Raw genomic sequence first — 13,780 nt, forward strand, 5'->3', positions numbered from 1 at the left:
AATTTTTCAAGCTACAGGACGATATTAATAAAATGCAAAATACCAAAAAATTTACATTTTATTTTGCAATTTGCAAGTCGATGCGTTATAATAGCGGACGATGTCAGTCCGATGCGCGCGGAAAGCGAGGTTGTTGAAGACAAAATAATCAATTTTAATACGTTGCATTCCGGAGATTGGCATAAATGCGCGAGTGCTTGGTAGTCGACTTCACCCGAGAGTAGTTTTGCGTCTCGCGATCTAATTACTTTGATTATATTTTCCGAGCGCTGTTTAAGCCGCGGATTCGCGCGCGAAATTCTACTTCCAGCACCCTGCAGTCCAGGTCAGAGTCACGGAGTGCACAAACACGGGCGAAGCGCCATCCGGATGTCCAGCATGGAGCTGCCGGATGACAACGAGAAGTCCTATTCGTCGGCGAGCACGTCGCCGTGCCCGTCACCGCACACGAACAATCAGAATCACCTCAACCCACCCGGCAAGCGCGTCCTACCACCGAACAATCTCTACGTCGTTCTGTACAACTTCGAGGCGCGACATCCAGACGAGCTGGATCTCAAGTAAGAGCTCTTCTCAGAGAAAATATATATTAACTAACATCTCTCGCGCCCATAAATTAAACAACCGAAAAACTGACGGCGAACATTTATGCTGAAAAATACTTTTATTCGCATCTCGAATTTTCCTAACGCCTGGCTTACTTTATTTCGGGAATGATTTTAATTTATAAAAATTAAATTCGAGAGCACCTGTGATCGTTATTAATTTTTTTCATAATTTTTTTACCGTAAGCGATCTTTGTCGTACAACTGTTCGCAATCACGTGCGTCCGAGTTGGCACCATGCGATGTTAAATAAAAAATTGTTACGCGACTTCGTGCGCAAATAATAGATGATCTGACTCACCGGTCGACGCATTCCCAGCTGTTTCTCCTCTCCTTCTCCGCTCCTCGCTCTCCCAGTTGTCCTCCTCGGGAACGAATTTCCATTCCGGGTCGAAATCATAGCACTATTTTCATTTGTTATTTTCTGCGACACTCTGCGGACGAAAATATCGCGTTGGAATAAAACGATAACTTTTATTTCGGCTTTTTCGAATTAAATCAACTTCGACAAACGCAAAAAAAAATATAAAAAACCCCGTCACTAACTATTTCTATTAATAATATTAATATTTCGTAAATATTTCGTAATTAAAAAATTTTAATGAACACGTTATTAATTACAAAGAATTTAGACAACGGCCGAAACAAAATATTATTGCTATCAAGTACCTGTCAATTGCAGAACGGTGTGCAAATGCGATGAAATTATTGATAATTACACATTTAATTACTATGAAATCAAATATTAGATGTTCTAGTTTCCTAACCTAGTTCTCACGAGTTTATCTGTCTAGTAATCCTGCGGTAATAATCGTTGTTCGATCTGTCGTAAAAAGAGATGATTTACTTTACCGACGCGACGTACTCCGGGTCCGACGATCGCACGAATCTTACTTGACGAAACTGTCGCGCTGGGGGACGCGGCGAAACAGTGCATTATCTTAGGTAATCGCACGAAGCTCACTTGAGAATCTCTCGCGTAAAACGTAAAAACCGTATTCCGCGGCGAATTTCGGGGCGAAAAGTTTACTGTTTTAACAATTTCATAATTATAATACACTCACCATCTCGGAAATACTGAAATTTGCAGCCGATAGTAGAAAATTACGCCGAAAAACCGAGCCAACATCGGCGAACCAGTCCGTCGATTTTTCCACACTTATACTTCGAAGCATTGATTGCCACCAATTCCTCTTCTCTCCAATGCACTTCTCTTCCTGTTGATAATCCTTTGGGTGCAGTCGAGATCCTCGGACGGGTACAAAATCGTGCACAAGAAGGAGACGGTTGATGTCGGGACTGGGTCGCAGGTAATCTGTTCATATCGCGTATTCGCGGTCCGAAACGATTGTCACTCGTTTATCCCGATGTCTACAACCTCGTCGACAGAATAATAAGTCAAAAAAAAACGCGAAGAATCGTGGATCACCGTGGTCCGAAAGTCCGAACTGATCGCGGCGGGGGGAACGATTCGACTGACCCAAACTCACTGTTCTCTACCCCCACTACGTCTATTAAGCACAAGCGAAACTTCCCGACGCGACATACTTCGGATGCGACGATCATACGAATCTCACTTGACGAAACTGTCGCGCTGGGGGACGCGGCGAAACAGTGCATTATCTTAGGTAATCGGACGAAGCTCACTTGAGAATCTCTCGCGTAAAACGTAAAAACCGTATTCCGCGGCGGATTTCGGGGCAAAAAGTTTACTGCTTCAACGATTTCATAATTATAACACACTCACCATCCCGGAAATACCGAAATTTGCAACCGATAGTAGAAAATTACGCCGAAAAACCGAGCCAACATCGGCGAACCAGTCCGTCGATTTTTCCACACTTATACTTCGAAGCATTGATTGCCACCAATTCCTCTTCTCTCCAATGCACTTCTCTTCCTGTTGATAATCCTTTGAGTGCAGTCGAGATCCTCGGACGGGTACAAAATCGAGCACAAGAAGGAGACAGATGATGTCGGGACTGAGTCGCAGGTAATCTGTTCATATCGCGTATTCGCGGCCCGAAATAATTATCACTCGTTCATCCCGACGCTTACGACCTCATCGACGTCCTCGAGACACGTTCTCGACAGGATAAACTGCGAGGAAACGCGAAGAATCGTAAAGCACCAACGAGCGAACCGATCACGACCGAGAGAGCGATTCGACTGACTTACGCTCACACTTACACAGTCACAATTCCTTATCCCCCACTCCTATCGAGCGACAAGTGAGTGAAGCTAGGTACAGCTGGTGAGAACTTTCGTCAATTTCAAGAGTTGAGCGTTCCTTCGCAGCGTGCTCGTCCGAGAATGTCAACAATAACAAAGTGCGACTCGTTCGTTCACAATTTCGACCATTTCTACAGTGTTCTTGGCGAGAGTTAGAAAACTTTTCTATTCCAAATATTATACGCAACGACGAGGAGACTTATTTTGCTGGTGAGAACGAGATTAAGTTCATAGCGATGCTACTTAACCTCCCTTGCTCCTCCTCATGTAAACTTATCATTTTATATGTAAGATGGGTAAGAAAATAATAATGTTTAATGTGATAAAAGCTGCACGCGTCGGTATTTTAATGCTATTCGTAGTTAGTGCATTGAGATAAACGATTTATCGATGACAGAATAACGTGTACTTACCGTTTCAGCAGAAATAAAAATCAAGTGCTCGGGGTGAATGATAGAAAGGCAAACGAAATTTTTGAAAGGCACAAAATAGAAATAGCAAGACGGAGAAGAAGAGTTTTAAGAAATAGACGCCTCTTTTATGTGCCGTTTCCAATTTACGCTCCGTGGAAATTTTATTCACGCTTCTGCCAATCTCTCGTTACATTGGATGTATAATATGCTTCGGAATTTTTATTTTCACCGAAGTGGATCACCAGCATTAATTTGTAAATGTCTTGTGAAAATTGAAATACGAGGAGAACGAACGAGCGTTACCTTTCGTTACCATATTGCACCGGGATTTGTTCGCGGTCGAAATAATTCTGTTACAGCAATTTGATTGAAGTGGAACAGAGTTGCGTTGATTTACGCACGCCTGCCTTTTAATTACAGAGCTGGTTACAAGATCACAGTGATCGACAAATCGGAGAAGGATTGGTGGAAAGGAAAGTGTCTCGGTGGTCGTATCGGTTATTTCCCAAGTGCATATGTTATGCGAGTCGAATCCGGTCAAAGAACGCTTCAGGTCACACGTAATCTACAGCTGGCTGACCAAACTACTCTTTTACGAGATCAGGTACTTGTGAATTGCATGCTACAAATCACTCGGGACGACCCGTAAAGTATATATAACTTGTTTCCTATAAATGTTTTTCTTTAAAAGGTATTTTTTAAGAATTTATTAATATTTGATATAATAAAAAAATCTGTAATTAAAACATTAAAGTTAAATTACCCAATAATTTATGAAATTGTTTTTTGATCTCTCAAATTCTTTTTAAATATAATTTTTTATATTTTTTTTCTCGAACGTAATCCATACTTCTTTAACGTGAAGATTCAATCTCTTCGTTTCGTTGCACAAAATAGATTGTAATCCAAGTGGGCGAAGAAATGGAAGGGGTGGCGATGGTGAGATGTGCAGCCGACGTGCGTTCTGCTGATCATACGGGCAAAGAAGGCGACGTTCTCTACAAGGAGATCCTTTGTCCCCTCAAGTACTTGCAGGAGGTGTGACAGCAACCTTACCACCAGGTCGTACACAGCGGTAACGCGATTGCGAACAGCGAGCGTCGCCGTTGCGCCGATATGCGTGATCGTTTCTCGGCGCGTCGTCACGTCGAAAAGTATTACGACTGTCTGCAGTGTGCCGAGCAGTGTCGTCACGCGGACAACGGCAATTCCAGTGGCGGGAACAACAACAATAATTACAGCAACGGCAAAATCGACAGTGGGGCTGTCGCCGTCAGTTACCGGGCTCACGGTAATTACCGCCTGCCCGTATCGAACGCGGAATTATATCTTGACGAGGAGGCACCGACGTCTCCCGACGAGCTCAGAAGAATACGGAGCGCAAGAGGCATCTTGAGCAAATCTTTAGCGAGGCATCAATCAGGGCACTTAACTCCGGCCAAAAAGAGATCTTCGCTGGCACGTCCAGTCCGCGTTCACGATTCCTTCGTGCAGCCCAGGCGACCGATGGCCGAGGAGGACGACTATCAGGACCCGCAACGCAATCAGCAGACCTCGTGCAAGAACCCATGGTGGTGGGAACGCCGGGATCAAGAACCTAACACGTCGAGCTATACCTATCATCGGGACGTCGAGGACGGTAGCGCCGGTTGGCCTATTCGCCTGAGGTTGGAGCAGATGCTGGAACTGACGTTGCCGCAAACTAAACGCAAAAAAAAGAAGAAGAAGAAGAAAAAGACGACGACGGCGACGGCGACGATGATGCTGATGAAGCAGCAGCAGCGCGGCAGACACGGCTTCAAGGATACCGAGAGGCTTCTCAAGGTACTCAGCATTAACAATGTGGACCAAGATAATAGGTACAACGTCAAACGATGTTCCGTCATGTAGAGATTAGCGTAAGGAAGAAAGAGAGAAAAAAAAGGGATAAAAGAAGCAAAAAAGCGTGTAATAGACTTCCTCAAGAAACATTGTAGAATTCTGATGCGCTCGTATCTGAGATTCTGCTTTCGGGCGTTATTCCCGGCCGAATGGAGCCGCGAAGACCGAAGCTTCGAGTCTGCTTTCGTATTTAATTTTCGGTAAGTTTCGTTTCACTTTAATTCTTTATTTCGATTTTACAACGCGGAGAGAATTAAACAAAAGGCTGCGAAGAAAAATCTCTCGCGTGCATTTATTTTTATCTCTGAATAATTTATCTTAATATGATGTATCATTTAGATTATTTTTGTGGACGGTAAATTACTTGTATTATCGTTAATCAAAAGGAGACTAGATATATAAGTACTCATTTTTCTTTTCTTACTTTTCTAATAATTTGCAATTTAGTTCGAGTCTTAAGACTTTGAGTACTATTGAAGATAAGTGTTAGTAACGAGATAATTGTCACTGTATTACACAGCTACATACCGAAGCATCATTTTTCGATAACCATCGCGGCCTCGATAACGCAAAGCACTTAGAGACAGAACTGTTACCATTACGTTCTTCCCGATCCTTTTCTTGGTTTAGAGATAGAGATTATTTCCCTTTAGCTGCGTATCCGATCCGCTATTTTGGCAAGTCGAGATCCAATATCCCTTTATTGCTTTGATCGGACATTTTTACTTTTATAGGACGAAGTGGTCAGTGTCGCGACCCCAAAAGAAAGCTTAGCAACGAGCCTTATCTCCACTGTTATCGTGTTGTAATGCGAAAAATATCTTGTCGTCGCTTGATTTAAAAATCCACTTTACCTCCGTGGCAAATGTACAATCGCGCGGAGTTAATCGACCGTTCGTACCTGCATCCGCGCTAAAACGAACCAAAAATTAGCGGAGAAACGAAGAAAGAGAGAAAGTAAAACCAATTTCATTCCACTAAACTGCCTGGGATTATCGCGGACGCTAAATCGCGAGCTCTTCCCAAGTTTCACGTGACAGAACCACTCCGAATTATTTTTTTATATCGAGAAACAATGACGGTGTATATCATGCCGAGCGCGAAAATTATTTACGGCAACTTTGCGAATTGCAATTGCAATTGGAGAAGCGAATGAATAGAGAAAGTATATATTGCAGCCTCGAGAGAATGAAAATTTCAAGCGCAGAATTTATATTACTCTCGTTACATTACTCTCAATTATGCATAAACGTCGATTTTTTTAAAATATTTAAAATACAGATAAATAGATATAAAATACAAGTTTAATAATCGTTTATAATCTATTTATCGTTATTAATTCTGTGATTTTTTAACGATGAATCTTTAACTACAGCTTCAATTACTTCGCATTATCACATTATTTAATTAATGATGTTCTTACAAATAACAGTTTATATTTGTGAGAATAAACGAGATTTCGTGATATGTATGTACCTCCTACGTTCGCTCAGTTTGCCAAGTTGTCTCGTTAACGGTGATCGTCCATAAAAGATCAGCAAGTACCTACAAACAACGGATATACACGCGTAATCCAAGTGCCATATATTGTGTCGCGACAACATTAAAGCCTATAAAACCTAAGCATTTGAATGAACGTTCCAGTATTAAGTACACAACAAACGAGGTGAGTGATTTGTTATGATTCGAGATACGCACTCCCCATTGTCGTGTCGTAGGCAACCCACATGCATAAAAATAAATAGATAAAGCGACCCTTCCCCTGTCCGCAAACGAACGTCGTCACAAAGGAGAAGAGTCGGCTTGCACGTGAGATCGCTGCGCGTTTAAATCGATAGCGGTGAAAGTGAGCGCGGTGCAAATCTTGATCGGATTTTACAAATTTGCAGTCACCAGGGTAGCGAGCTGTATTCAGCACAATTTTCATTCACCTCTGTTGTCGATTTTGCATATATCACGAGTGCCCTTCCTTCGTTAACGCAACTCTATCGAATTATCAACTGTAGCGTAGAGACGTAAAGCTACCACTTTCAGTATTTTGTAAAATATAAAATAAAAAATACGTATTACAAGCTTATGATACGGGATTTACGATCCACTACACGTTCAGCACGATCAGATTTACCAGCGACTCACTGTGTGCGTGTCTTTATTTTTTTTCTTTTTTTTTTTTGGATCCACAGTGCCGAGATAGAAAACGAGGTTTGACTCGAACTGTCGTGAGAATGGCTGCGGATTATTAACTGTATTCGGTTTGACGTAATCTTCGATGTTGGATATGTTAATGAGTCTATAGTTACAAGAGAACCTTTGTTATACACCCGTGCAATTGTATCGTTTGGCCGAAGAAATAGACTGCACGAAACAAAATATATTATCTATATAAAAAAAAAAAAATATATATATATATATATCATACATGAATGTTTTTTCGCTATGTAGCTTCCATGCAGTTTCATTTCTTTGTCCTTCGTCTTTTTCAGGATCAGCGACTTTGAAATTTCTTATCTCTCGAAGAAGATAAGTTAGATTAATGGTAACCTATCTCGTAAAACTGCTCAACTTCCATTTTCGACATCAGTTTTTAATATAAAAAAATCGTCTAATTGTACAAAGAAAATTTTTAATGCGCATTTTCAGAATCCGACAATTATATAAAGATTATTCAATTTTACAGGAAAGAATTTTAACGGGTAACAACTGTGCAAACGGAATTCTAATGAAATAACTTCAATGTATTCTATTCTTCACGGAACTAGCTTATTTCTCGAAAGTAATGAGGGATTAAAATCAAACTACTTGAATAATAAAGCAGCGATATTTTTTTTTATTATCGTCACGTAAAACACATTCAAAGCGTCAGCATTACGATCCTCATTAAAATTCTCTCGTTAAAAATTCTCTCGTTAAAAGTCGCTCGTCAGGCAATACATATAAACGATCGTCGACTACTGTGCATCAGCAAAATATTTTTTTTCGACTTTTCCTCGGTCGATTTTTCATGCAGACTTAGTTTCGATTCCAATTATTGTACAGAACGAGTCTCTGCTCGTCTTTACAACTTGTATTTAGCTCCTCTGACGATAGGATATTTGTCTCCGGTGCACACGCCTCGGAAGTCATCCAGAGACAGGTCGACGATGGCCACGCCACCGAGACCCTTGGACTTGACGAATGTAGCCTTGTTGCCTGCGGTGTCCGGATTCTCGTAGCCCGCCCAGATACCCTCGGCTCCAGTCTCACCATTGTAAGACTGATAAGCGTAACTTCCGTATTTCTTAGACGGGTCGTTGACTTGCCGCAGTTTTCCGGCTGCGTGCTCGGTCAGCTTGGCGCACATCTCGGAATAGGACAGCAATCCCGGTTCGTTGGTGTTGGGTCCAGGAGCACCCGGGCCGTCAGTCACGATGGGCGGCACGCCGGAAATCTGGCTGTCAGCCGTCAATTTCCACGTACGAGCATACGTTGGAATCCCGATGACGATTCTGCTGCCGGGAGTCCCGTGCTCCAACCAGTATCTACGAGAGTGTTCTTATTATTTCAAAGTTATTCTTACTGAATTGTAAAAGCGGTGCGTGGTGTAAAAAATCGTTTTCAACGGAGAGCATATTGAAACACCCAATATAAAAAGAACATTTAAATAATATATACATTTATAACGAAAACATGATCGTTTAGCTTCTGGAATATACGCTAAAATCGTTGAATATTTATGAATGCTAATGAAGAAACAGATATTGTAAGCAATAATCGATCCCGCAAAAGAAATAAATTATGCATACGTAATTTTTAGCTGACAATTAATGGGTTAAGCGAATGGAAAAAATAGAATTTAGCACAAAAATTCAACAGCAATAAATAAAGCTGAAAAATTGTGTGTAATTTTGCGTGTACATACCAAGCGTGTGTATGCATTTTATATATTAAAATAATAAATCAGATGCGGGGGAAAAAAGGTATGTTTACCTTGCCGCTGCATCAATATTGCTTCCCTCGTAACTGTCATAAATTGATTGCATCATATGTAGTAAATTACATTTTCCAACATTGTGAGAATATAATGGAACGCGAAAAGCAGGCTTACCTTGCTTGAACATCAATATTGTCTTCCGCTACACGTCCGTAACTGGCGTAAACTGGTGCTGGAAAGTCGGCTTCCTTCGCGTTACGTTCTGGTGTCTTTTGATCGAAAGCAAAGAGATGCACGGCTTCAATGTTGGGCGCCAATAATCTGGCATCGTAGTAAACTATAAAAAAAAATTAAATTTTACAATAACATTTATAATAAAAAAAATTTTTAATTATATTTTAAAATGACAACATTCATCATTAATTCCAATGTAAAATACTAACTGCTGGCGTTAACGTGAGGCAAGACCGTGATAGTCAGAGCCTTGTGTCTTGGTCTAAGCTGCGACTTGAGGTCGCGAACTAAAATTGTGAAACCATCGCGATGTTCCTGCTCTTTATCGTCCTGGAATTTGCCGTAACCCAGCTTTTTCTTAAGGCCATGCCAAATAGATCCAAGAGTGCTGCGCTGTTTCTTGGGCCTGATCGGTGGGAATTGCCATGCCAGATCGATTCCATCGAAATCGTAATCGTTCAGCAACCGATTCACGGAATTGATAAACTTTGTTCTGCCTTCCGAAGTCTCAGTCTATCAATACCAAATATTTAATTTTACTCAATTCTTTATTTAATCACTTGTCGATTAATGCAACTTTTGTTTCTTTCTAAATAAATCTTTTGATCGCTTTGATGAAACATAGAAAGTGTTGCTCTAATGCTTTTTAATTAAATATCGAAAAGTATCACACGAAGAAAAAATCATAATACTGATATTTTACTAACCAATACAAGATATTTATGTTCCTCGTCGTAAGGATCGGAATTTCCTCCAACACTCAGGTAGATTTTCAGATCGGGATATGTTCGCTTTAGCTGCGTGGCAAGTCTGTAATAAGAATAGCCCGATCCAGTGTCTAAACTTGGCGAGCCAGGGACAATCTCGAAGTCAGAATTGATGTGAGCATATCCGTAGATCAAGTGAGTGCAAAGTGATAAAGCGGGCTTGACATCTTCAAGTTGAAACTTTGCTGGACCTTTGAAAATAAAGAAGCTGGGTAAGTTTAAATATATTTATATATATAATAATGATAATTTTAGTGCAAATTAAAAACTGGAAAAGAATTGTATTTAGAGAATTTAAAATTATAACGGTAACTTTATTTATTATTACCATCAGTTCCCAATTACAAATTAAATGACCTTACTACGTTAAATTTACCCTGCCATTCGCGATATGTTTATCTTCAACGTCTATCGTAGGACAAACACGAATGTCGACAGACTTTCTAATAAATACAATCCAGAGAAGTTTCGACGTTATCGATTTGGAATATTTTAATAACGCATAAAACACACAAAACAGAAATGTCAAAGATTCCAACGTAATTGTTCAATAATTTAATATTTCACTTAAAAGTTAGAATATTTAAAATGGCAATTATTAATAATAATATTTATATATTAATTACATACTTAATCAAATTTGAATATTTGTTATAAAAATTATACATATGCTGGTGCTATCTAAAATTAATAAAATAAACAGAAATTATCTCTCCTCGAATAATTTACTGTTTGAAGTCAACAATAAAAAAATTATTCTTCCTTGCTAAAGAGATTTAACGCGTACATGTTTGCATTATTACACAGTATAATTAGCAAATGCTATTACGTTTTACATGATGAGATTTAACGTGATAACTTCTGATTCCTAAGAATCAATTATCTGGATTATCTTTTTTTAATCCATAAGATTATGAATATTCTTTCAATAAAGTCCATGCGTCACCGAAGTGTTAGTAATGAGAATAACTGGGAATCTCACCTTGCCTCTCGTATGCGGTACTATTCCAGTAACAAACCACTTTATTGTGCTCGTTAGAATCTGCACCGAATACTGCCTGGATGCAAAGAACCGCGAGAACGACCGAGAATAACGTCTTCATCCTCGTTGTCTGAAATCGTAATGTGTCCGCAATTAATCCAGTCGGTCAAGCGAATATTAAATCGACATTACTCTATGTCGGCTTGATTAAGAGTAGACTGATGTGATAACACTACACCCGTTAACTTTGCCGAATGCAAGTTACAAATATTTCATTTAAAGTAATACTATTACATGAACACGGTTATAGTTTCAGAAAAAAATACAAGTGTGAAAAAATTTCTTCTTTTTTATAAATAATTAACTATAAAATAATTATAGCAAATTATTCTATACTGCACCATATTTAATTTTTTATTTCACACTTTAGGTATTTCTCTATATTGCTTTGTTTCTTTTTAATTTTAGTCTTTTATATACTTTAATAATTAATTATTCCAAATGTTTTCTATTTGAATCTTACCTTCAGTAACGAAAGGAGCGTACTGACGCTCGATTGCTGTTTGCCAGGGACTTTGAAACCTCGATCCGATCTTCCGTTCGAGTGGTGGGGCTTAGGTGATATTACGTCAGTCCCGTGATCGTTCATAAGTGAGTTTTGTCATTGTATTAATCCATATATGGTGGTCTACGTACATGTTTCAAGCTCCTTAAAAAAATACCAAAAATAATTAAATTATTTCTTGAAATTTTAAGACTATCTATTCAAAATTCAATTTATATCTACATTAGTACATTTTCTGTTTATTCATCATCTTACACGATACAATATGCTACGTCTTCAGTACCAAGGTGTGTTTGAGAAATCGTCAAATTATACTATCGAAACTCACGTACACCAAGTCTTCAAGGTCGGAGGTTACCAAATGAAAAGTGTTACCAAGAAATGATGAGTTAGCAAGCAAACGAATAAAGCTATTAAAACATTATCTTATGTTGTTAGCAAATATTGCGTATTTCTCATAAATTAAACGATAGGCAGAAAATTAGTTCACGGGTTACTTATCAACGTAGCTAATTTAGTTTTTCTTTTTTTCGTGATAATGCTGCATCTAACGTTTTTTTCCATGTAAAACTTATTCGCGTAACGTACGAATAAATGCATAAAATTTTTCATTAAATTCGATTCCAATATATTCGACTGAAATAGAGCAACGCAACATATATACCTGCGACACCCTGTATATCTTTGCCCTCTGAGAAGTACTGAATTTTGAGGGCAAAGCTTCATCCCTATAGGCTTTGAAGGATCGATCGCTGAAGCATACATAAATGATCTGCGGTGGTTTCCAGGTTTTATTTCGCAACACCTCGTGCATAAAGTTCGAACATTTACGTCGACTGGTATCCTCTGATTTACAAATAATATTAATGCGAGACGGTTCGGTTAAAAGGAAAGTCTTGCGGTCAAGTAAAGTCACATATTACTCATATATTCTGCAATACAAAACTATTTTTAACTGGCAAATCATAGAGCGTCGCATTTAATTTGATAAAACAAATTTCTAAATTTTTATTTTTAAAATAAACGTTGGTTTTTTTTTTAACTTGATCTATCGAATTAATTAAATTTATCTTGATTCGTTTTACCTTTTTTTTTACATTGCAAAATTCAATAACTCAATGCGGTCATGCAACCTCGCATGAAGGTCGCCGATACGTGAGCACTTCTAATCTATGAGAAGACTCATAAGAGAATAATTGGACATGCACTTAGCACATTCGCAGACACGCTGACGTGAGCTCTCGTCTAAGCACTAACAACGTGACCATGCTATCTACGACGTCTCTGAAACATAGTAACGTTACCTCGTAGCGAATTTCAACGAAATAAATTTCAACAGAGTATTTAATTTTATGTAAAATATTATTTTATCAATTTAACATAACTTTTTACCTTCCTATCTTTTTCATAAATTTATAAAAGTAGATTTTTGTGATATGTATAACTCGCAATGAAATCAAATCCATAACAATTCCAGGTGATTTTTTAATCCAACAGTTACGGAATAAATAAAATAAACGAAACGTCAGTTCAAACTTTCCTTAGATTAGATATTCATTGGACTCGTTCATTGGACTCGGTCAACACAAACGCTGGAACGAATTACTGCGGAACGTTTGATAGCCAGGGGAAATTATCGAGTTAAAAAAGATTAAAACGATCATCATACACGGACAATCTAGTGTGCTTGCGTTCTCGATTCTCTGCGAAAGCTTGTCTGCAGCAGAGTTCACCGAGAACAAGGTCCATACCGATAACTCGGGCAAAAGGTTACTAAATAAGCAAACCGTTTCTCTTATTCTGTTCGAGAAACGCGAGAGCTATATGTGCTAAAAGTATTTTCCCCGCGTAAACAATGCTTTCAGATCCTGGAGATACTGCAAGAAAAAGAACGATGTAAAATCTAACAAAAGAATATTTTTATATTGCTTTTGATATTGCGTTTAAAAGAAAAAAAAAATTGCATTTTTTTCTTATATTTGTTTTTAAATTGCACATATATAGGTTAGAAATATATTGTAATATTAAAGAAATTATTAAAAACTGCAAATATAATTTTCCACGAAATACGCAGAAGCGAAACGTCTTCTTTAAAATATAGACCGATTATACAAACCGATAAAGTGAGATGCTGCTACTTATGCAATGCTTATCCGAGTCATAAAGATTTGTAAATAACATTCAACATTAC

At 38.6% G+C, this 13,780-nt stretch overlaps 3 protein-coding genes across 7 annotated transcripts in view; 2 read left to right on the top strand and 1 right to left on the bottom strand.

Moving 5' to 3' along the window:
- Stacl (SH3 and cysteine-rich domain-containing protein) overlaps positions 1 to 4,294 on the top strand; it is a 49,649-nt gene extending 45,355 nt beyond the window's left edge. For 3 of the 4 annotated variants that reach the window (XM_070669209.1, XM_070669208.1, XM_070669207.1), the window contains 3 exons: positions 311 to 560; positions 3,671 to 3,854; positions 4,148 to 4,294. In XM_070669209.1, the coding sequence (XP_070525310.1) occupies positions 311 to 560; positions 3,671 to 3,854; positions 4,148 to 4,294 (581 nt within the window). Of the gene's footprint in view, positions 1 to 310; positions 3,048 to 3,670; positions 3,855 to 4,147 lie in introns of those variants that run through there. The other variant, XR_011546900.1, reaches the window with a different exon arrangement.
- Positions 4,295 to 4,366: 72 nt separating this feature from the next.
- LOC139109840 (uncharacterized) lies at positions 4,367 to 7,482 on the top strand. The gene has a single exon (XM_070669223.1). It carries the CDS (start codon positions 4,367 to 4,369, stop codon positions 5,138 to 5,140), a length of 774 nt encoding a protein of 257 aa, XP_070525324.1. The 3' UTR covers positions 5,141 to 7,482.
- Positions 7,483 to 7,935: 453 nt separating this feature from the next.
- Positions 7,936 to 13,425, bottom strand: Idgf4 (Imaginal disc growth factor 4). 2 transcript variants are annotated; one of them, XM_070669221.1, is made up of 10 exons: positions 12,982 to 13,425; positions 12,675 to 12,873; positions 12,254 to 12,521; positions 11,548 to 11,733; positions 11,025 to 11,154; positions 9,983 to 10,233; positions 9,485 to 9,788; positions 9,216 to 9,378; positions 9,098 to 9,130; positions 7,936 to 8,649 (listed from the first exon to the last, which is right to left on the bottom strand). In XM_070669221.1, the coding sequence occupies exons 4-10, from the start codon at positions 11,671 to 11,673 to the stop codon at positions 8,187 to 8,189; spliced, it is 1,470 nt and encodes a 489-aa protein (XP_070525322.1). In that variant the 5' UTR covers positions 11,674 to 11,733; positions 12,254 to 12,521; positions 12,675 to 12,873; positions 12,982 to 13,425; the 3' UTR covers positions 7,936 to 8,186. The 2 variants fall into 2 exon arrangements, with proteins under 2 accessions (XP_070525322.1, XP_070525323.1); XM_070669222.1 differs by lacking the exon at positions 9,098 to 9,130 and having other exon boundaries at positions 12,982 to 13,420.
- Between the last annotated feature and the right edge of the window lie 355 nt (positions 13,426 to 13,780).

Source organism: Cardiocondyla obscurior, linkage group LG18 (genome assembly GCF_019399895.1).
Source record: "Cardiocondyla obscurior isolate alpha-2009 linkage group LG18, Cobs3.1, whole genome shotgun sequence".
Taxonomy (NCBI): Eukaryota; Metazoa; Arthropoda; class Insecta; order Hymenoptera; family Formicidae; genus Cardiocondyla; species Cardiocondyla obscurior.